This window comes from Falco cherrug, chromosome W (genome assembly GCF_023634085.1).
Source record: "Falco cherrug isolate bFalChe1 chromosome W, bFalChe1.pri, whole genome shotgun sequence".
Taxonomy (NCBI): Eukaryota; Metazoa; Chordata; class Aves; order Falconiformes; family Falconidae; genus Falco; species Falco cherrug.
This window is the reverse complement of record NC_073719.1, coordinates 4,863,479-4,886,612: the sequence shown is the minus strand read 5'-3', so window position 1 is coordinate 4,886,612 and position 23,134 is coordinate 4,863,479. Positions and strand designations below refer to the sequence as shown.

The window sequence follows — 23,134 nt, the reverse complement described above, 5'->3', positions numbered from 1 at the left end:
AGGATAATGAGAAATAAAACCTAAATCTTAAAAACACCATCCTCTCACACCCTCCCTTCTTCCTAGGCTTAACTTCATTCCTGAATTCTCTGCCTCCTTCCCTCAAGTGGCACAGAAGGATGAGATGGGGAACAGGGGTTGCAGTCAGTTCATCGCTTCGTTATCTCTGCCACTCCTTCCTCCTCAGGGGGAGGACTCCTCACACTCTTCCCCTGCTCCAGCACGGGGTCCCTCCCACAGGAGACAATCCTCCACAAACTTCTCCAACGCGAGTCCTTCCCACAGGCTGCAGTTCTTCATGAACTGCTCCAGCATGGGTCCCTTCCATGGGGTGCAGGAACAGACTGCTCCAGCATGGGTCCCCCACAGGGTCACAAGCCCTGCCAGCAAAACTGCTCCATCGTGGGCTCCTCTCCTTCCAAGGGTTCACAGGTCCTGCCATGAGCCTGCTCCAGCACAGGCTCTCCACGGGGTCACAAGCCTCCTTCGAATGCATCCACCTGCTCTGGTGTGGGGTCCTCCACAGGCTGCAGGTAGATATCTGCTCCACCATTAAACCTCCATGGGCTGCAGCAGGACAGCCTGCCTCACCATGGTCTTCACCACAGGCTGCAGGGGAATCTCTGCTCTAGTACCTGGAGCACTTCGTCCCCTTCCTTCACTGACCTTGGTGTCTGCAGGGTTGTTGCTCTCACATATTCTCATTCCTCTCTTCAGCTGCAATTTGTTGTGCAGATTTCCCCCCCCCCCTTCTTAAATATGTTATCACAGAGGCACTACCACCATCACCCATTGGCTCAGCCTTAGCCAGCGGCAGGTCTGTCTTGGAGCCGGCTGACATTGACTCTATTGGACATAGGGGAAGCTTCTAGCAGCTTCTCACAGAAGCCACCCCTGTAGCCCCCCACTACAAAAATCTTGCCATGCAAACCCAATACAGTTGTTATACAGGCTGCAAAACAGCAAGCCACATTTAATCTATGAACCACACCACATCTACCATGCTTTTTCAACTATATTTCTATATTGACAGCTGTCTGCTTAAATGGCAGAACGGAATATTTGACCCAATAAATTTACTCAATATCTAGAAATACGTCTTGACTTTGGTACTCCACTGCTCAAAAATTATGACCTCAAAAAACCCCACCTTATAAAAAGGATTCTATTGTAATTACAGAGTAGTCAATAGTTAAATATTAAAAAACAAGCAAGAACAATATCAAAGACAAAACATTTCTGAGAAATTATTTGTCTTTTGAGAAATGAATGTGGAAACACTTGGTATGATCTTTGAAAGACCTTTCAAAACTCATCTAGTGATGCATCTCTGTAAAAACATCCACTTTGGGATTCTTTAGAGAAAACCATAGGAAACAAGAAAAAGAACAGAGAACACTCCTTTCATAAAATATATTCTAACCAATAACAAAGACTAGCTTAAATCAAAACCAATACAGTTTTATTCTATTCTCTGTACATTGGCTGCTTTTATTTGCATTATCAGATGCATACATCTGAAGTCTGCTAAACACACAAACCAGTCACTAATGCATGTCATTAAATATTATTTCTAGGAACATGATAATATTTGTTTCCATTTAGCACTTAGCTATTTTCAAGAGCTGCATTATATAGATGTCCAATACTTCTGAACATTCTACAAAAGCTCTGAATCTCTAGAAAGTAATTACTGAAGTATGTCACAGATGTTTATTTTAAAGGCCATAAATATAAGATTGGAAAGTCATTTGAGAAATTATCTAATCAGCCTTCCACTCAGAGCTGATACTTTGTGAGTATCAGCTACTCTCATGTCAGCCATTCTGTAAATTAAGATTTTGGTTGGCACCAGACATTTCTTTGCCAAAAACCATGCAAGATAATGTGCAGTATTTGCCTGATGAAACACCCCACCCCACCCCCCCAACAAACAAAGATGATTCCTACATTCTACTATTTTCAATCAAATAGCCTCTTCATATAAAAATTATTTTTGAAATCAGACAACACATATGGAAACTAAAAATCTATTGGACAAACTTACAGCTGTGGCATGATAAATATACACTTCTTCCTATTCACAGAAAGTGTTATATTATTATACAAACAATTCAAGCACTAGAAAGGTTTTTCCCTTGTTTAGTAATGAAAATTTAATTTATTTTTAAAGTGAGTATTTTTCAATGAAGTGACATTTACTACACCACTCCTGGCAACTATTACCACATGTAAACTCCCCTGCTCCAGCAGTTATTCAACATATATGGCCTAAAGCTGTGGGTTGCAGAGAAATACAGGATCATAGGATAATTCAGGTTGGAAGGAACCACAGGAGATCTAGTTCAACTTCCTGCTGAAAGCAGGTTCAGCTATGAAGTCAAATCAAGTTGCTCAGGGTTCTATCCAGGCAAGTCCTGAAAACCTCCAAGGACAGAGATTGCACAACCATCTAACAGCTTTTAAACAAGTGATCTTGAAAGTCAGCTCAAAAAGTTTATGGACTTCATAAATGGAACTGATTGCTCTAGTGGGCTAGATGACATTAAAGTCATAGAACATATTCTGCCTCACCTTCTGTTTTGGTTATTTTGTGGTGTTTTCTTTTTTTTTTCCCAGGCTGAGTTTGCAGGTGATCCACAAGAGAAGAAACATCATATTTCAAATATACAGAGCTTATACTGCTATTAAACAGTGAGGAAAAAGATATTTTATAACAGTCAGTGTCATACTGAACATGTTTTCAATCCATTAAACTGCTCTTTCCAGATAGTTCAGGCAAATAGACTGATCGTTTTTGGCACTTACTGCAAAGACCTCAGACAACTGAAGAAACCTTCATAGAAGGCCAGTTTAGCACACAACAGTCTAACTAAATTATCCTTTAAATTAATTCAAACTTCCTGGTGTACCTGAAACAGAGTAGAAGCAGTCATTTATCTTCAACATTGCAAACAGTTCCTTGACACCTACTTTAAATGGCATACAGCATAACTAGAAAAAAGTGCACAAAAGAGAAACAATGCTCAGCATTATAGAACTACTGCCTATCAAAGAGGCTATAGATGGACAGTGAAGAAAAAGGGTAGAGAGAATAATAATGTACATAGAGGGAGAATAGATATATAGAATAATAATGTACTATTTGCACAGGAAAATTATTTTTTTCTTTTTCCACAGATAAGAACTAGAAGGTGGTAAATGAAGCTAGCTCACGAATTGGAAAAGTCAAAGGCCAACTGCTTTTCTATGTTTCTATTAAAACGTTTTCATAGGAAGGCAAAAGTTTAAAAAACCCCACACCTTTAAAAAAATGAGTTAAATTCATAGAAGATTGATAATGAAGTTTGACAGACAGCAATGGAAGCCTGGGAAGCCCCCACCCAGTTGAAGTCAGCGTACACTGGAGTAATAGTCATTCCATATTCCCTGAACATGGCCTGACCATTGCCGGTTACAGATTACGGAACAAGGATTTGGTTTGAACTTCTAACACTGTTCTCATATTATATTCCAAATACCTAACAGTCTCAAAACACTTAGATTGAAGATCAACTATCACTATTTATAGATGCAAGTTATTCCACTATTAAATGCTCTTAAATAGCACTAGTATTCTCACAAAAACACCACCAAATATTTTTGCTTTATCTGTTGTGGGAAAATCACTTTGGGGGGCAGGTGGAATTAGACAAAAATTGGGTCCTAAAAGAAACATAGTATTACAGAAAGCTTTTTAGGGTAAAATACAGGTATCACCTTCAGGATGGTTGGCATGCACGGAATCTACATCACCACAGTTCCCTAAGCAACACATCCTGCCAGCTCAGCACATGCTGATAGGAGTGATGGAGGATGGAGCAGAGTGGAGACCCCGTGGCCATGCTCTGTCATGCTCCCTGCAGGAATGGGAACTTGATGGCACCACACAGCTGATAAGCTGCATACCAGTTGTCACATGAAGAATCCATGAGGTGTCCGTGGCTGAGCCAACCACTGTGGTGAAATGACTTTCCTCAGATGAAATAATCTCATTGTAATACTAACGCACACCTCCATCTCAAAGTTACCTGTCTCCAAGGTACCACTACACCTCACTGGGCACATGATACCAGTCAGTAACAACAATATGTATGACTAGAGTCACTCAAGCTCCACCTAAATGTAAAGAAAATGGACGGGTCTTGGACTGAAATAAATCCAAAATAAAGGGGGGGACGGGGGATGGGACTGTTGTCTAAGCTTTTGAATTACCACACTGATTCAGTGTTCACAAAGCTAGGTCAAGATGACCCACTCTCTAAAGTTGTTATGAATGAAAGGACTTCTAATCAAGGGAGTCAGCCTTGGGAAGGATGAGAAACAAAGAACAGACAGTGAAAAGAACACCGTTATCTAAATTATGCAGAAAGAAGCCTTCAAATGAGGAAAGTTCTGATTATGAGAGGAAACAGGATGATAAGGTGTTGCAATCCATTGACAGCAACAGAAAATTAGTTGAAAATAGGACAAAGAAAATAGTGGTAGTGGGACATCACGATCTCCAACTCAAATAGCCCCCCCCAAAGAGGGCAAAACCCCACTTGGAGAGCATGCATAGTTAGTAGAGAACTTCAGTAGTGCTATCTGAGGATGTATACTAATTTGCATTAGAAGCAAGAAACTTGTAACCTATCCTGTGTACGATGACTGAATATGCAATGTACTATAAAGTAGAAAAAGTGGACAGAGGAGGGGAAAAGTTAGAGAAGACTCCATCATAACTTCTGGGATCAGTCAACGGGCTGAACCTGTCTTCTCCCCCATAGGGACACCTACTGGGTAAGAACTTTGTCTTATGCATGCTTAATAACTAACTCACGCTAGCTGTTATTAGTGATTATAGTTTAGTTATATGTAGTTTGGTTGTATATCATTTCAAGCTTGCTTTTGTAGACAGTTTCTATCACTGGCAATCATTAATCTTTATTTGTCACAATTTTATATTAATAAAGAGTGTTATTCCATAAACTGTTAGTGTTAACCCTTTGTGGGCACTAGCAGTCATCGGCAGCAGGTAACACATTCAAATAAAGTGGGAAGACCCACTGAGGGGTCCCCCTGATGCTGTTGCTGTGTTTCCCTGAACAAGTCAGTTGAGTCACCCTCTGATCCAGTGGGACTGTTCAATGAAGGATCCCTGTAACGGGATGCTGACAGACTGGTCAGGCACAAGGGTCTCAGCTTTCCTGGGGCGCTGATAGACAGATCAAACACCCGGGGCTGAGGGAATCTCCCCCCCCCCCCCTTTTACATGACATCTGTCTTATTACAAGTCTTAAAATTTAATAGACATCCTAACTCAATTAAATACTTATTTCATTAAAGTTGCTAAGCAGGGAATTATTTCTATCTGACAGCAATCACACTAGAATAGCACTTTAAGCTATTAATAGCTCACCAAACAAAATTTTAAATCTACATTGATTGTTTCAAAGATCAAAAAGTTTACAACTATCATGCTTATTTATGCAAAGATAGCACAAAAGCATTTTTTTGTCAGAGCTGACCTAGAAATTTTCAAGTAAAAACTAGTTCTGCTATAAAAGCATAAAGGGAAATGAAAATAAGGTTTATAACAGAAACTTGTTACCATATTAACTTTCAAAGCTCAGACTTTCCACCCAGGTATGGCAAAGCACAGAGCTAAGACTAAGATCCTCTTTAAAGAATAAGTTATCCAAAAATCCATGTTCATTAGACTATTTCTCTTCCACCACCTCTTGTAGCATTTCTTCACTTTCTCCTCTTCCCATGCCCCTTACCCAACTTCCAAGCTCACACGTCTTCCTGTTCAGTTATCCATTAATCACTTGAAACTCTCACATGTTAAATACCGTCCATCTCCCAACAATGGCACTGTGTCTCAGTGTTACCCAACCTACCTTATCTTCTACTCCCTGCTTTTACCTTGCCTCTTCAGCTGCACTTCCCCACCACCAAACTGTGATACTCTCTCTCCTACTGCAGCCCCCTTCCCCATCTCATTTTACTGTGACATGTAATACATTACCTTTTCACTTCCAGGTTTATAAAGATCTAAATTTCTGTGACCCTCTGAAGTACTGAGGCCTGAGCAACAGGCCCTGAGCCAAAGCTGACCTCTAGATGAACCCGCCAACTGAACGTTTTTTATATATATATATATATTTTTAGTATCCAATCATTAGTGAAATATGCATGATCATTAGTGAAAGATGTAGCTTGGATAAAATATAATCATTAGCAAAGATATAGTGCATCCTTCCTTGCTTAGAGGCAGGTGGTCAAAGCCATGAAACCAGATATATAGCCTTGTTTGCAAACCAGTGGTTAAAATCAAGTAGATAAGGGAAAATCCCTTGGTTCCTCCCTGAGCCCTGGGCAGGCTTTGGTGGGATCTAAGAGGACAGTGAAACCAGATGTTTCCACATTTGAAATTAGGTGAACTTGTTTATTCAACAGTATAAAAGCTGGACCCTCTTACAGCAATTTTGGAGACCTCACCTATGAGTGGATGTACTGTGTAGGACCTCCAATTGCTGGGAAAGGTTCTCCAACTCCTCTCTGTAACCAGGGCACCCCAGCAACCGCAGATCTGGATGATGGTAAAGTATTAGGGCAACCGGTGATGTATCTTTCTTAACCACTATAGTCAGTCATATGTGGTAGTGATTAGGTGCATTACCTTGTCTTGGTTTATTCTTGCTGTATTATTCCACTTACTATTTATTTCACTTACTATTCTATTGCTTTAAATGTAAGTAAAGATAAACTCACTTCTTTAACTAGGTGTCTGTGTCCTTTGTGCTGACCCTGTCTATTGGCAAAACATGGGTTGACCCTGGCTGGAAGCTAAGTCCCACACAACTGATCCTCCAGTCCCTCCCAGCAAGATGGGGGGAGTGAATAGGAAGAAGAAAAGTGGAAAAAAACCCCGAACAAAACCCAACCAACCAAAACAAAACAAAACCCTAAAACCATGTGATGCAGACATTCACTCACCACCTCCCTGAAGTACTGGGAACCTCATGACAGACCCTGAATAAAGTTAGCTTTTAGATTAATTCAACAACCTAACCACCTGCCTAAGCATATATGGTGTCAGCTTTGCTATTTTGGTATATTAAACTTATGATTGTCATTTTGAAATAACAATAATCAAATAAAGGAAGTAGTCTAAGCAGAAACAGTCTATCCTTGTCTGGGAGCATGTTGCCAGACCCTCCAGATATTTCCATACTTGAAATTATCCTGTCTTGTGACACGCCCCAGATGGTTTGACCAGATATTTTGTTAAATTTTTAATAGTTAAAAATATCTCTTCTGGGCTCCTCCCTGAGCCCTGGCCGGGCTTGGGACAGAATCCAACGGGGGGGAGTTACTCCAGATGTTCCTGCCTTTGAAATTATGAAAGGTGCTTGTTCAACTGTATAAAAGCTAGACCCTCTTGCAGCGACTTTGGAGACCTCACCTATGAGGGGATGCCCTGTGTAGGACTTCCCAATTGCCATGACAGATTCTCTAAATCCTTGCTGCAACAGGGGCTCCCCAGAGACTGCGGATCTGGATGATGGTAACGTATTAGGGCAATTGGTGATGTATCTTTCTTAATCACTATAGCTAACCTTAAGTAATAAAGATTAGGTGCATTACCTTGCTTATCTATTTAGTTGCTTGAACTATTGTAAGCTAATCCTTTTGTATATGTATATTGCCTTATTTTCTGTATTAATTTGGAACAAACAATAAATTAAGGTTATTCTCTTTATTGGTGTCTGTGTGCTATGTATTGACCCTGTCAATTGACAAAACACTCCCACATGCAGACCGATGTCCAGCCAGTTCCCAAGCAATGACCAACCTACCAACACCCCCCCTCCTATTTTATTGCTGACCATGACACTATACAGCATATATCCCTTTGGTCAGTTGGGGTAAGCCGTGCTGGCTGGCCCTCCTCCCAGCTTCTTGTGTACCTTGAGCCTACTCACTGGGGGTGTGCAGGGTAAGAAACAGAGGCACCCTTGACACTGTGCAACCACTGTTCAGCAACAGTTAAAACATGAGTGTGTTATCAACACTGTTTTGTGTTATCAACATTGTTTTGCTTAAAAAAAAAAAAAATAATCAAAAACCTAGCACCATACTGGCTGCTATGAAGAAAATTAACTCTCCCCAGCCAGACCCAGTACACTCCTCTTAAAAATGTTAAGAAAACCCAAATCTGGTATGTCCGTCTAATGTAGACAATGGAGGTCTAATATTGGCTGACTAAAGAATAGGTGGAAGTTTCACTGACTTTAACTAGACCACATTAAAACTACAATTCCCTCCTCTGGGGTTATAAATATACTTTATCTGCCCCCAAATACAACAACTATCCCTCTTCTACCTTTTCTTCTACAGTTGTTACAATTTAAAATTTAAAACTGGGGAGCTGTACAATGTTTCATTTTGAGGTGATTTGCATCACACTAATGATGTGGATGGATTTCCAGAATAATGTTTTGGGTGTTAAAAAAAAAAAAAAAAAAAAGCGTAATGGATAGGAATTCCTCTCTTTGTCTAAACTTCCCCTAGTTTCATTTCTGTTTTTTGAACAGGTCTCTCAATGGTTTCACTTATCCAGGTGCAAAAATTTTTCAAGAAACAGACTATCTCATAATAATGACATGTCAAGATTTTCACTATAAAAAAAAAAATTCCACTCATTTCACTGCTCTCACATTAAAAGGAACAAGTTCTTCCATTTAGTACTTAACATGTACTAACTGTAAATTGAAAGTCTCATACACAGACTGCAGATGCTGCTAAAGCAGAAGTCCCATTTAAACATCCAGCATACGCAAAGCAGCTGTAATTAGCGCTTCCTAAGTGTTTATTATAGAACAAACATCCATCTGGCATTTACCTCAACCTAGACAATAAATGTTATACCTGCCTTCTCCACTGTGCAATACAGAATACATACTGAAAAGGCAACATAATATGTATGGAATGTTTCTCTTGTGGCATAGACCGTCAAATATGGAAGTGCCAGAGTAAAAAAAAGTGTCTACTAATGTAAAAAAGGGATGTGCAATGTGCTGGGCAAAAGTTTGCTAAATACAAACCTCATGGTACAGCCTGTATAAAAAAGACACCAAGCCTGGCAGTTAAGGACTCTAACTAATACAATCACGATGCTATCTAGTAAGACCATAAAGACAGATGACTAGAAAGCGTATAGCAATAAGTAGCATACAAGTGCTTAAAGGAATATCAGCAACAGAAAGATATGCAATAAGCCAAATAGCCTAATAAATAAATCCTGTACCATCCTGTCCTGGTTTCAGCTGGGATAGAGTTAATTTACTACTCTAGTAGCTGGTGCAGTGCTGTGTTTTTGATTTGGTGTGAGAATAATATTTATAACACACTGATGTTTTTAGTTGCTGCTAGGTAATGTTTATACTAAGTCAAGGACTTTTCAGTTTCTCTGGCTTTGCCAGCCAGAAGGCTGGAGTGGCACAAGAAATTGGGAGGGGGCACAGCCAGGACAGCTGACCCAAAACAGCCAAAGGGATATTCCATACCATAGAATGTCATGTTCAGTACTTAAAGTGAGGGGAGCTGGCTGGGGCCTGCCTGCTGACAAGGGACTGGCTGGGCACTGGTCAGCAGGTGGTGAGCAATTGTATTGTACATCACTTGTTTCCTTTTCTCCCTTCCCTTTGGATTTTGTTCTTCTCCCCTTCTCCCTCTTCTCATTATAATTGTTGTTATTATTATTACTGTTTCTATTTTATATCAATTATTAAATTGTTCTTATCTCAACCCTTGAGTTTTGTATTCCTTCCCGATTCTCCTCCCCATCCCTCCAGGGGTGGGGGGAGTGAGCGAGCTGCTGCATGGTACTTAGTTACCAGCTGGGGTTAAACCATGACAGTCCTTTGGGGCACCCAATGTGGGGCACAAAGGGTTGAGATAGCAACAGATCTGACTAGAGTGTATTAGAATGACATTGTTCTATTTATTGTCTTGGATTAATAATCACTGGCCATGATGCTGATTTCTTTGCTCTTAAAGATGCTCAGGCTTGCATTATTTACTTGACTTGCATTATGTGTTCCCTGTTGTGCCAATTTTTGTCCTTGGGGCCTGGGCTACAGTTATCATTGTGTTGTACTATATAGTGCTGGCTTCTCATACGATATACTCGCTGGTCATTAAACTAATCCAATCTGCGTATTCAATATTGTTTGTCGACCCTGTTCTTCGGGTGGCCCCTGGCGGGGAATACTAACAACTGCACGTTTGGCTTTTCTGTTTCAGAGGCTACGCCTTCCCCTTCTCCACAGGGCTAATTACTGGAGCATTTAAGACTTTTGGAAATTCTTATTATCTTTGGGCTGTTGGAACCAGCATAGCACTGGCCCTGATCTTATTGCTAGTAATGCTGAATGTGGTTTTGACCTCCTGGACCTGATTGAGAATTAAGCAACTAACTGTAACTCCTCTAGCCTCCATGGTGGGCACAGAGGCTACTCCAGCCCCTGCAACAACTGATGCAGAAGACCAACCCATGTCAGTATCAGTTGCCTCTATACACAAGAAGAAACGGACACAGAAAACAGCTCGTACAGCAAAGAAAGATGAAGCAGGGCCACCACAGGAAGAGGAGGAAGGAGCAGAACAAGAGATAACCACTCGATCCCTATCCCTGAATAAGCTGCGGGATATGCAGAAAGATTATGCCCATCATCCAGGTGAACACATTGTCACCTGACTCCTTCAGTGCTGCGATAATGGGGCTAATAGATTGGAATTAGAGGGTAGGGAAGCCAAGCAGCTGGGATCACTTTCTAGGGAAGGGGGCACTGACAAGGCAATTGGAAAAGGGACACAAGTCCTCAGCCTCTGGAGGTGACTCCTGTGATGCATTAAGGAAAGGTATCCCTTCAAGGAGGATATTACATGTTGCCCAGGAAAGTGGACTGCAATAGAGAAACGTATCCAGTACCTGAGGGAATTAGCGGTGAAACAGATGATTTATTATGACCAGAAAAATGCAGTTACCCACAGATCCCGATGAAATCCTATGCACATGACCCACGTGGTGGAAAATTTTTACAGAGCGCACCATCATCATATGCCAACTCATTGGCAATAACGAGCTGCAGAGATGACGTGCCACCAACAGCGGATGAAGTGATTCACCACCCCGGAACTATGAAGATAGCATCTCTACTCCCATCATCTCAGCTGTGGAGAGACTGATGCAGTGACTCGACGAGGACAGATCCTACTCCCCACCAGTACGGACCCACATCTCAGATATAAAAGCAAGCACACTTCTGCTCAAGAGAGAGAATATAAGAAATACACACCATATGGCACCCTGTGGTTTTACTTGCAGGACCACGGAGAGGACATGAGGAGGTGAGATGGAAAACCTACCTCAACCCTGGAGGCACGGGTATGTGAATTGCAAGGAAAAACAATCACGAACAGGGAGTCTTCCATGAAGGTTGCTGCTAAAGTCTCCAGAAGGCAGATTCCCAGAGAGATTGAAAGGGCTGATTTTACTCTCAATCGTGTGAAAAAGAGTTCTAATACATTTTTACAAGACATAAGTGGGCAGGACTACTAAACACTACATCCACCCTGCACCACTTCCCACCTAGGTGGAGAATCCTACGACCAGGACTAGAGAGGCCCTGCCTCCAGCCAGGTGGAAGAAAGGCATAACCAGGTTTAGTGGACTGTGTGGATTCGATGGCCTGGCACATCAGACCCACAGGAATATAAAGCTCTAATAGACACCAGTGCACAGTGTACTGTAACACCATCAAGCTATGAAGGGGCAGAACCAATTAGTATTTCTGGAGTGACAGGGAAATCCCAACAGCTAACTGTATTGGAGGCTGAAAAAAGCCACATTGGGAATGAGGAGCAAAAACTCATCCCATTGTGACTGGCCCAGAGGCTCTGCATCCTTGGCATAGACTATCTCAGGGGAGGGTATCTCAAGGATCCAAAAGGTGGGCTTCTGGTATAGCTGCCTCGGAGATGGAGGAAATTAAGCAGCTTTCTACTTTGCCTGGCCTTTCAGAAGACCCTTCTGTTGAGGGGTTACTGAAGGTTGAAGAACAACAGGTGCCGATCACTACCACAGCGGTGCACTGGCGGCAATACCACACCAACCGAGACTCCCTGATTCCTATCCATAAGCTGATTCGTTGACTAGAAAGCCAAGGAGTGATCAGCAGATCTGCTCACCCTTTAATAGCCCCATATGGCCAGTGCAAAATTCTAATGGAGAATGGAGACTAACAGTGGACTATTGTGGCCTGAATGAAGTCACGCTGCCATTGAGTGCTGCCGTAGCAGACATGCTAGAACTTCAATATGAACTGGAATGAAAGGCAGCCAAGTGGTATGCCACTACTGATATTGCAAATGCGTTTTACTCTATCCCTTTGGCTGCGGAGTTCAGGCCATAGTTTGCCTTCACTTGGAGGGGTGTCCAATGCACCTCGAATGGACTCCCCCGAGGGTGGAAACACAGCCCTACCATCTGCCATGGACTGATCCAGGCTGCCCTGGAACAGGGTGAAGCTCTGGAACATCTGCAGTATATTGATGACATCATCATATGGGGCGATACAGCAGAAGAAGATTTTGAGAAAGGGGAGAAGATAGTCCAAATCCTTCTGAAAGCTGGTTTTGCCATAACACAGAGTAAGGTCAAGTGACCTGCACAGGAGATCCAGGTTTTGGGGAATAAAATGGCAACATGGACATTGTGAAATCCCAATGGATGTGATCAACAAAATAACAGCTGTCTCCACCAACTAGAAAGAAACACAGGCTTTCTTAGGCACTGTGGGTTTTTGGAGAATGCATGTTCCAAATTACAGTAGGACTGTAAGACCTCTCCATCATGTGACCTGGAAGAAGAATGATTTCAAATGGGGCCCTGAGACATGACAAGCCTATGAACAAATTAAACAGGAGATAGTTGTAGCCTTTGAGCTAGTCCTGATAGGGCAAGATGTAAAAAATGTGCCTTATACCACAGCCAGGGACATTGTCCTACCTGGAGCCTCTGGCAGAAAGTACCAGGGGAGACTTCATGTTGACCCTTGGGCTTTTGGAGTTGGGGATATAGAGAATCAGAGGCCCACTATACCCCAAATGAGTAAGATATATTGGCAGCTTCTGAAACAGCTCAAACCCCTTCATAAGTGATTGGTATTGAAGCACAGCTCCTGGCACCCTGGTTGCCAATGCTGGGCTGGATGTTTAAAGGGAGGGTCTGCTCTACACATCACACCATGGAATATGTGAGTCACACTGATCACACAATGAACTTGAATAGGAAATCTCAGTCATCCAGGAGTCTTAGAAGTGATCACAGACTTGCCAGAAGGCAAAGATTTTGGAATGTCACCAGAGGAAGAGGTGACACGTGCTGAAGAATCCCCATTGTATAATAAATTGCCGGAACATGAGAAGCAATATGCCTTGTTTACTGAGGAGTCCTGCCATATTGTAGGAAAGCATTGGAGGTGGAAGGTGGCTGTATGAAGTCCCCTACAAGTCACAGAAACTGCTGAAGGAGAAGGTGAATCAAGTCAGTTTGCAGAAGTGAAAGCTATCCAGCTGGCTTTAGACATTACTGAATAAGAGAAATGGCCAATACTTTACCTCTATACTGATTCATGGATGGCAGCAAATTAAAAGAACCAGCAGGTAGATCAGGCAGCCAAGATTGAAGTGGCTCAGGTGAATCTGGATTGGCAACACATGTTCGAATTATTCATAGCCCACTGGGTCCATGACACCTTAGGCCATCAAGGAAGAGATGTAACATATAGATGAGCTCATTATCGAGGGGTGGACTTGACCATGGACACTATTGCACAGGTAATCCATGAGTGTGAAACGTGCTGCAATTATGCAAGCCAAGCAGTTAAAGCCTCTCTAGTATGGAGAACAATGGCTAGAACATAAATATGGGGAGGCTTGGCAAATTGACTATATCACACTCAAACAGACCCACCATGGCAAGCGCCATATGCTAACAATGGTGGAAACAACCACTGGATGGCTGGAAACATATCCTGTGTCCCATGCCACTGCCCTGGGCCTCGAAAGGCAGGTCTTATGGTGACATGGTACCCTAGAAAGAATTTAATCAGACAACAGAACTAATTTCTGAAACAACTTCAGACACCTGGGCCAAAGAGCATGGCATTGAGTGGGTATCCCCTATCATGCACCAGCCTCTGGGAAAATTGTACAATGTAAAGGACTGTTAAAGACTACACTGAGAGAAATGGGTGGTGGGACCTTCAAACATTGGGATACACATTTAGCAAAGGCCACCTGGCTAGTCAATACTAAAGGATCTGCCAACCAAGCTGGCCCTGCCCAATCAAAGCTTTTACATACTGTAGAAGGGGATCAAGTTCCTGTACTACACCTTGAAATTATGCTTGGGAAAACAGTCTGGGTCATTCCTGCCTCGGGCGAAGGTAAAAGCATTCATGGAATTGGTTTTGCTCAAAGACCTGGATGCACTTGATGGGTAATGTGGGAGGATGAGGAAGTTTAATGTGTGCCTCAAGGGGATTTGATTTTGGGTGAAAATAGCCAATGAATTAGGTGATGTTGTTACATAATTTTGTATATTGTCACTTCTATATGCCCATTATTGCACTGGGTACCTTGCAGCACTCATTCCTGCCTTCTTGATTTGGAGATCCGAACCTGACTCCCTTCCAATTGCCACACCAGTGAAGAATGACTTTGGTGAAACCAGATCAGCACAGTCGTGATAGAATGAGAACTGACTTTAAGAAGCAACAAACCAGCACCTCATACCGTCTTTGGAGCCCGACATCATGGACTAAATGAACTCAATGGACTTTAGAGGGATGGTCCATAGACTAAGGGAATGATTTCTGTGTCTTTATATTAAAAGACAGGAAAGGTGATAATGTATTGGAAAGCGTGGCATGTTATAAATGGTATGGAATAAGGGGTGAATTCTGTCCTGGTTTCAGCTGTGATGGAGTTAATTTTCTTCTTAGTAGCTGGTCCAGTGCTGTGTTTTGGCTTTGGTGTGAGAACAATGTTGTTAACACACTGATCTTTTTAGTTGTTGCCTAGGTAGTGTTTATACTAAATTAAGGACTTTTCATTTTCTCAGGCCTTACCAGGAAGAAATTGGGAGGGGATGCAGCCAGGACAGCTGACCCAAAATAGCCAAAGGGATATTCCATACCATAGAATGCCATGCTCAGTATATAAACTGGAGGGAGTTGGCTGGGGCCTGCCGAATGCTGCTTGGGGACTGGCTGGGCATTGGTAGGCGGGTGGTGAGCAACTGTATTGTACATCACTTGTTTCCTTTTCTCCCTTCCCTTTGGATTTTGTTCCTCTCCCCTTCTCCCTCCTTTTCATTAGAATTATTACTGGTTCTATTTTATATCAATTATTAAATTGTTCTTATCTCAACCCTTGAGTTTTACATTCATTCCCAATTCTCCTCCTTACCAGCTGGCATTAAACCAGGACACATCCACAAACAGTAAAAGACCTATGAGTGTTTAACAGCTCTCCAATTACAAAGGTCTAACTTAAAAGGAATACTATCTTATTATCTTAATGCTCCATCAGAAGTGATGGTGGTGGTGGGGAAGCAGCATTGGAAGGGTTGAAATGCGGTATTTTTTTTAGTATAAGATATACTGGGGGAGGTGGGGAACACCTGACCTGTAATAAGTCTGCACTCAGACCAACAGCTTAGTCATATTAATACACACCTATTTGCTCCTACTCATCCAGGCTTACATACAATGCACTTGAAGGAAGGGAACAATTGTACACTATTTTATGTGTAACCTCATAATTTTTAGGTCTGAATCATGCATGTGATATTTTATGAATAAAATAGCATTTTATGAATATTTCTGAAAGGAAAGAAAATAAATTATTGAAATTGATCTAAGAGCTATTTGCAAGCTGGGAAAAACTCAATAAATCAACTATTATTATTTTCTTTCTTTACTAAAAGTTATGAGAAATTTGTCTATTCAGGGGAAACCGAGCCACACATTTACTCCAGACTAGCCTCCCCTTCCCATCTTTCCAGTGGATGAAAAACTGGACATGAGCCAGCAATGTGCACTCACAGCCCAGAAAGCCAATCTCATCCTGAGCTGCATCAAAAGAAGTGTGGCCAGCAGGTCAAGGGAGGCAATTCTACCTCTCTACTCTGCTCTGGTGAGACCCCACCTGGAGTACTGTGCTCAGCTCTGGAGTCCTCAGCACAAGACATGGACCTGTTAGAGTAGGGCCACAAAAATGATCAGAGGGCTGGAACACCTCTAGGAGTAGAGGCCTGAAGAAAGGCTGAGAGAGTTAGGGTTGTTCAGCTTGGAGAAGAATAGGCTCCCAGTAGACCCGATTGTGACCTTTCAGTACTTAAAGGGGACTTATAAGAAAGATAGGGACAGACTTTTTAGCAGGGTCTGTAGCAATAGGACATAGGGCAATGTTTTTAAACTGAAAGAGGGTAGATTCAGATTAGATATTAGGAAGAAATGTTTTACAATGAGAGTGGTGAGACACTGGAACAGGTTGCCCAGAGAGGTGGTAGATGCCCCATCCCTGGAAACATTCAAGATCAGGTTGGACGGGGCTCTGAGCAACCTGATCTAGTGGAAGATGTCCCTGCTTATTGCAGGGGGGTTGGACTAGGTGACTTTTGGAGGACCCTTCTAACTGAAACCATTCTATGATTCCCTCAGTAACGCAACACAGAAGTGATTATGTGCCATAGTAATTATTTGCTCTTTGAGTAGGAAAGTAATTCTTGAATATACTGTCTGTAACACTTGGCCTGGGCCAATTTAGCATTGCAAAGAAGACCCGTTACATGTAGATAACTGAGATAAATGCTGCAGTACTTGAACTACTTGAGTATCAAAGAACACATGAAATACCACCACTTTTTCTTTAATGTAAAACATTAGTTTTCAGTTCCATGATTACTTCCCTTTTGGCAAATATCAGCAATACTTTCTCAAATATACTTCATGCAAAACTTTTAATAAGAACAGAAGGAAAAGAGTTGCAGCTTTGTTTAAGAGCGCTTAGAAAAACTGAGAAGTATCACTAGAAAGGCTTTAACTATATATTTGCCTTTGTCCTACACTAGACAGCTTGACGTGAAAGAAGGGACTACACTACACTTGAAGTTATCCATGAATAAATAATATAGATTACAGATTAGCCATGCTGCAAGAGCAGGGATAACCACACTAGCTGCATGTAGAACCATGAAATATAAACACCATTTCAACACAAAGTCAACTTGTATCCAAAGTGCTGCTTCCAAATCAGCATGTCATCCTCCAAAGAGCCCAAAAGCAGGATTTACTCAGCAGCACAGTAAGTAAAGAGACACTTTACTGCATCTCTATAGCACATGGAATTTGAGTACTCCTCCCATCCCTCCTATCTTCTGCTAGCCTGTAATTTATACATGGACATGAAATAAAAAAAAAAAAGGACCAAAAAAGGTAGGCAACTATGAAAAAGAATTTTTCATCACAGACATTACATACTTTGTTGTTATTAGGCCCTGAACATTTTGCCCAGGAAAGTGGTTGAGTCACCATCCCTGGAAGTATTTAAGACACATAGATGTGGCACTTAGGGACATAGTTTAGTGATAGACTTGGCAGTTAGGCCTCTTCATGTTTCATTCATTTGTCTCCAGAAATTTTCCAGCAAAACTTGGGAGCTTTTGAGTTAATGTTGGGGGGGGGGGGCGGGGGGAAGATACAAAGATGGCTTTTGAAAACTCAATCATTTGTTACACAGGCAAAAAATTCCCAGATTCTGCATCATAATATGAATTTCACAAAGCCAAATCTTAAGATCAGGGAAAATGCCACCCATATTTTTAATGTTTTCAAAATTCTTATTTCACCTTTCAGAAAAATATCTTTAGGATTGAAATATAAAATGCAGTAACAAATCTAGCTACTCAGATTTGTAAGAATAAGGAAACTATATTTTAGCACTAATTTGATCAACACAAAAGAGCACATCTGAAGCAGACAAACTAGCTCCCTAATAACTTATTGCAATACAATGGAAAGTATCATAAACTGGAGACCTTCACATGAACTATTTGGACAAAAAGCTATGCTGTAACACTAAATCTTCAGCAATGAATGAAGTTTCTGAAAGCCAAACATGAGTAGCAAAGATCCAAGAGAATTTCTGTACCTAATGAAGTGATTTAACATTCCTTCACTCTCACAAATGACATTTCAGTCTTCACCAATGAAAGCATAAATAAAACCAGAAATATTTACTATTGCAGCAGACTGCAGTACATGACTATTATTTCAGCATACTTTATGTGAGTTTTCTTTCAGTAAATAAGGAGTTAGTTACAGATCAAATAAGTATTTTATCTTATTAAACAATTATCTGAACTACAGAAGTAGGTGCTGTGCCTTGATAATTGCTTTAATTTGTTTAGTTGTGGCACATTGTATAGAGGACAGGAGCAGCTGTGTGCATTGCTGTATTAAAAAACCAAACAAACCAACCAACCATAAAAACCCCTACATGTACAAAAAGCTTAAATAGAGTGAGTTATAGAGCACAGCCACCTAGTGCCCTCTCAGTTTTCTATGGGACTGAGTTACAAGATATCTGGAAGAGCTGTAATGAACAAACTGGCCCATACTCATCTCTTAGCTATCATTTTTAAATAAGCTAACCTAATATTTATCACTCCTTTTGGGAGTGATGACCTCAGATGCTTCAGTAGTTCTACAGAATAACCTCCCTTTTGCTGTGGCTTTGACCTATCCTACTGCAATACTATTTTTAACCTAATACAACAAAGTATTTTATTTCAGTAAGTATTTTTTTATTCTTATAGCAACAGGCTATTGCTCTACTCTAAATGGATTAACATGATTCCCTTTCTCAGTCATGTTTCTGAAAGGTTTTCAAATAAGTTGCAGGTGTTCTTGCGATGCCCCTTTTGTTCCAGTATATTACCTGCTCCTCCAAGGACACCACATCTGTCATGTTATGCAAGCAAGCACATATTTTAGCACATAGCCCTTAAAACCTATCTTGACCTTGGAAAACAGAAATAGTCATACATACACAGAAGATACAAACAGAAGAGGAACCATTGGTGGAAAAAAAGAGCAACCAGCCCACATACATAAACTACATTTTAATTAGGCAAACTTAGGCAAAGGGGGGGGGGGAAGACCATGCCCAGCACGTGCAAATGCAGTTAATTGTGTTCAAGAATTAAGAATGGGATTGTGGTGTGCTGTGTTTGTTTTAGGGCAGATGGACATTCCCATCACTGAACCCATACTGCAGCAACAACCAGGCAACAACTCAAAAATTTGGGCTGTGGTTATTACAATAATTGCACTATCCTGAAAGCAGGATTCATATAAATATCTAACAATCTCCTAGAAACACTAAACTCATCAATCCATCACTGCCTGAATCTTCCTGAAACTCTCTCCTATGAGAAAAGGTAACTTCACTGAAAAATTATAAATGGTAGCTCACATTGGAGGGGTTTTTTTTGTTTATACAAGTTACGTAGTATTAAGCCATATTCACCAGTGTTTAATATTAGGAATAAAATTACCCAACACCCCCCAAACTAAGTTATCAATGCAGTTATCAGTGACTTTTCTGAGAAAGAAGCTATTTTTAGAGAAACATGTTCTTAGGCAAATTCAGACTATTTATTTAAAACTCAACACTAAATTATATTATCCTGTTGCAATAAAAAGAAAGGACATTATCAGCTTTAAGTTTACTGGCTTTCAACTGAGCTTATAGCTCACATACCTGCCTTTGCCTTTTCCTTACACTTCATGTAGTTTCACAATTATTACAGACCCTACACTGCTTTTCTCTGCTTGCTGTCATGACAAAATCTCACACAAATGTTACATGAAATCAATTCTATCGGAAGTAAAAACTTTATAAAAAGCATTCTCAGACACATAAAGTACCTAAGTTTTGCTTACTTATCATTAGAACAATAGAGAACAAAAAAATCATCTTTGAAAATGAATCTATATTTTATTTTCAGTTTTAAAAGGAGAAAAACCATGGAGACAAAGCAGTTTACATAGTGTAAGAGAGAAGGGTACAAGCAGACACAAGACCAAAATACAAACTCTGGAGGTTCATGTCTTTACAAAGGTCAGAAACTGTGTATGCTGCAGTTTGTGTACATAAGCACCCTACCCTAGATATGACATCATCATTCTTTTTGTTTGAGGTGTCAGCTGCAAAATCTCAAGGGATTCATGAATATCTGTGCCACTGTAATCACTTAGCTCCTTTTTCCATACAAAGAAACATTAGATCATCTGCAGCATTTGCTACTGCTGCACTTAGCAAAAACAGATGATTTACAATTTTGATGCACACCAGTACAAAGCTGGAGTTTTAAGCCCAATGTTAATTTCTTTAACTTTCAATATACTAGGAATACTTGCACCATATATTCTTTCTAGACAGACAGAACATTCCCTGCCTTGAAATCTCTACAGCCTAATGCCCACAAATTCGGAGGATTTAGCACACAATCGGGGGGGGGCCTGAAAGATCACCTAGTCTATCCCACTTTCCTCAAGGCAAGACCTCCTAGGCAATCCTGCCTATCTTGTCATGCCTAACTTACTTTCCTGAAACTATTCAGGTATGCAGAAAGAGAAACACGCATACGCACAAGTCTTCAGATTCAACAGGTGGAGGAACACAAATCTACTGACTTTATTAGGATGCCATGGCAAATTCCATCTGAAAAAAAATGGAATTACAAGGATATGGACCAAAATACACAATGAGAGAGAAATAAAATGTTATTGTGGCAGAGGTATATATACAGGTATACCCACACACATTAAAAAGCAAATGTTAACTAGGAAAACTACTCTTTAACCTATTCCTTATCAACCAGCAAATTTATTTTAGATGCAATGTACAGTCAAAGAACATATAACTTGGCAGCTTCCCCACCCCCATTATTCTGCACTCATGAACATGCACAGTTTTAAGATACTTCCACCCAAACCAATAAACTGGCTTCATTAATTTAGTTAACACAAAAAAAAAAAAAACAGATTACATAATTTATAATATAATACATCTAAAATAAACTCATATCATGCTTCACCATACACATCAAACTAAACTGACGGGACTGACTTTCTGCAGTGTGCATGCTTTTTATGTTGATTATCTCTTTCAAATTAAACAAAAAATCCAGCACACTGGTAGATGTATACCTTCCTCAATGACTGTCATTCACAGCATCATGACACCCAATTAAGCTACAAATTCAGCAAAAGCACAGAATTACATAATGTCATTTCCTCATTTTGACACACTTATTATTCAAGGCCCATTTTTGTCAAACGTATCTCCCTGAAGTTTAAGACATTTTTAACATGCATTAGTCTGGAAAGTCTTATTAAAAAGGGCTGCTAAGCATCCTAAAGCACCTGAGAACCCCATAAATACAATATAATTGTGTCTGACAAAACATATAGGAGTAGACAAGTCTCCCACATTAGAGCTAGTATAGGAACATAAATATCACAGGTTAACCAGGGCCTCCAAGTCAACCACCAATGCTGTCAGAAGCTCGAGGTTTCCTTCTTCCCCCAAGCTCTATGCTGCTTTCCTTGAGATGCTACAAATATTAGAGCCCCTCTATATAGACCCTGCATCCAAAGGGAGATCCAAAATCTCTGCCAGGTTCCCTTTCACCCAATATCCAAGCTCTTTCCCCACCTCCTCCAAAATCTCGAGCCTGTTCCAGCACATGCCCCTACCCCTACCAACATCGCAGTCCCCATCCCCAGCAATGCCTCTGCCCCAAACCCACAGCAACTCACCCAGTTTCGTCCTTGTTCCCATCCCACCCACACCCTAGCGCCACTTAGGCTCCCCTTCCCCATCAACGACCTCCATAAGCCCCCGAATAACCAGCGTGCCCTCAGGCACCCCTTCCCCAGGGTCCCCTAGCACCACTGGGACTCCTCAGCCAGCCCCTGCCAAGCGCCCCTCACCTCGGCCCACCCCAGCCCCGCCGCCACGGCCCCGGCCGCACCTCACGGTCCTTGAGGCCCAGAAGCAGCACCTCCTCCATGAGGGTAAGCCGCGTTTCCTTGGAGTCGCCCTTCTCGTCGTCGCCGGGCTCGTCCCAGCGGCCTTCATCCTCTGGGCCGCTCCCCGCTCCCCGCTCCTTGTCGACGGCAGCGCTGCGGGAGGCCTCGGTCCGGCGCTGCACCAGGCCAGAGCTGCGCTGGGTCAGGGAAGTCATGGCTGGAGGTGGCGGGGAGGGTAAAGGCCCGCCACAGAGAGAAGGACTCAGCGACAGCTAAGGGGGGGGGGGGGGGGGGGGGGGAAGAAGGGACGAGAGCCGCTTCTGCCTCCACCCTACCCGCACCAGGGCAACGGCTGGCCGGGGAGAGTCATGGGGAACGGGGCTCGGCCGCGGCAGAGGAGACAGAAGCAGGGAAGTAGAGACTAACTTCCCCCACCTGCGGCGGACGAACTAGCGGAGGCAGCTTCTCTTCCAATATGGCGGCGCGGGCTGACGTCAGCAGAGGATGTGGCAGCACCGGGCGGAAGGGGGGTGTGTGGGGGGGTGAGGACACACGACCGGAAAGGGCCGCAGGCGGGAGGAGCCTTCCGTAGAACAGAAAGTAGGGATAGGGAGCCCTGGGTTCACAATCTCCTCAGTGAGTGCGGGCGGTACTGGTTGTTATTGATTATTATTAACCGTTACCTGTGGCTGTGAAGGACGGTTAATCCAACACTCCGGGGGGGGGGGGGGAAGGGGTGCCTGCTGTGGCATAACCCGGGGACTGGGTAGTATGCTCTCTTAAATAAATATTTATTTTTCCCTTAAGAAGTGCCTTATTTACAGCCTTAAGTCTGCTTGATTTCATTTTTAGCTACAAGACCATGTCGGATTGTTAGTGCAGCCCCCTAGGAATATACCTTCATATATATACACACATGCACGTTGACTAAG

At 41.9% G+C, this 23,134-nt stretch overlaps 1 protein-coding gene across 8 annotated transcripts in view; it reads right to left on the bottom strand.

Moving 5' to 3' along the window:
- LOC129734525 (Golgi phosphoprotein 3) overlaps positions 1–22,723 on the bottom strand; it is a 50,729-nt gene extending 28,006 nt beyond the window's left edge. The window contains exons 1-2 of one of the 8 annotated variants that reach the window (XM_055698125.1): positions 22,638–22,723; positions 22,205–22,394 (exon numbers count right to left, since the gene is read on the bottom strand). In XM_055698125.1, the coding sequence (XP_055554100.1) occupies positions 22,205–22,243 (39 nt within the window). In that variant the 5' untranslated portion in view covers positions 22,244–22,394; positions 22,638–22,723. Of the gene's footprint in view, positions 1–22,204; positions 22,475–22,537 lie in introns of all 8 variants that reach the window. The other 7 variants (XM_055698124.1, XM_055698118.1, XM_055698120.1 and 4 more) reach the window with 7 other exon arrangements.
- Between the last annotated feature and the right edge of the window lie 411 nt (positions 22,724–23,134).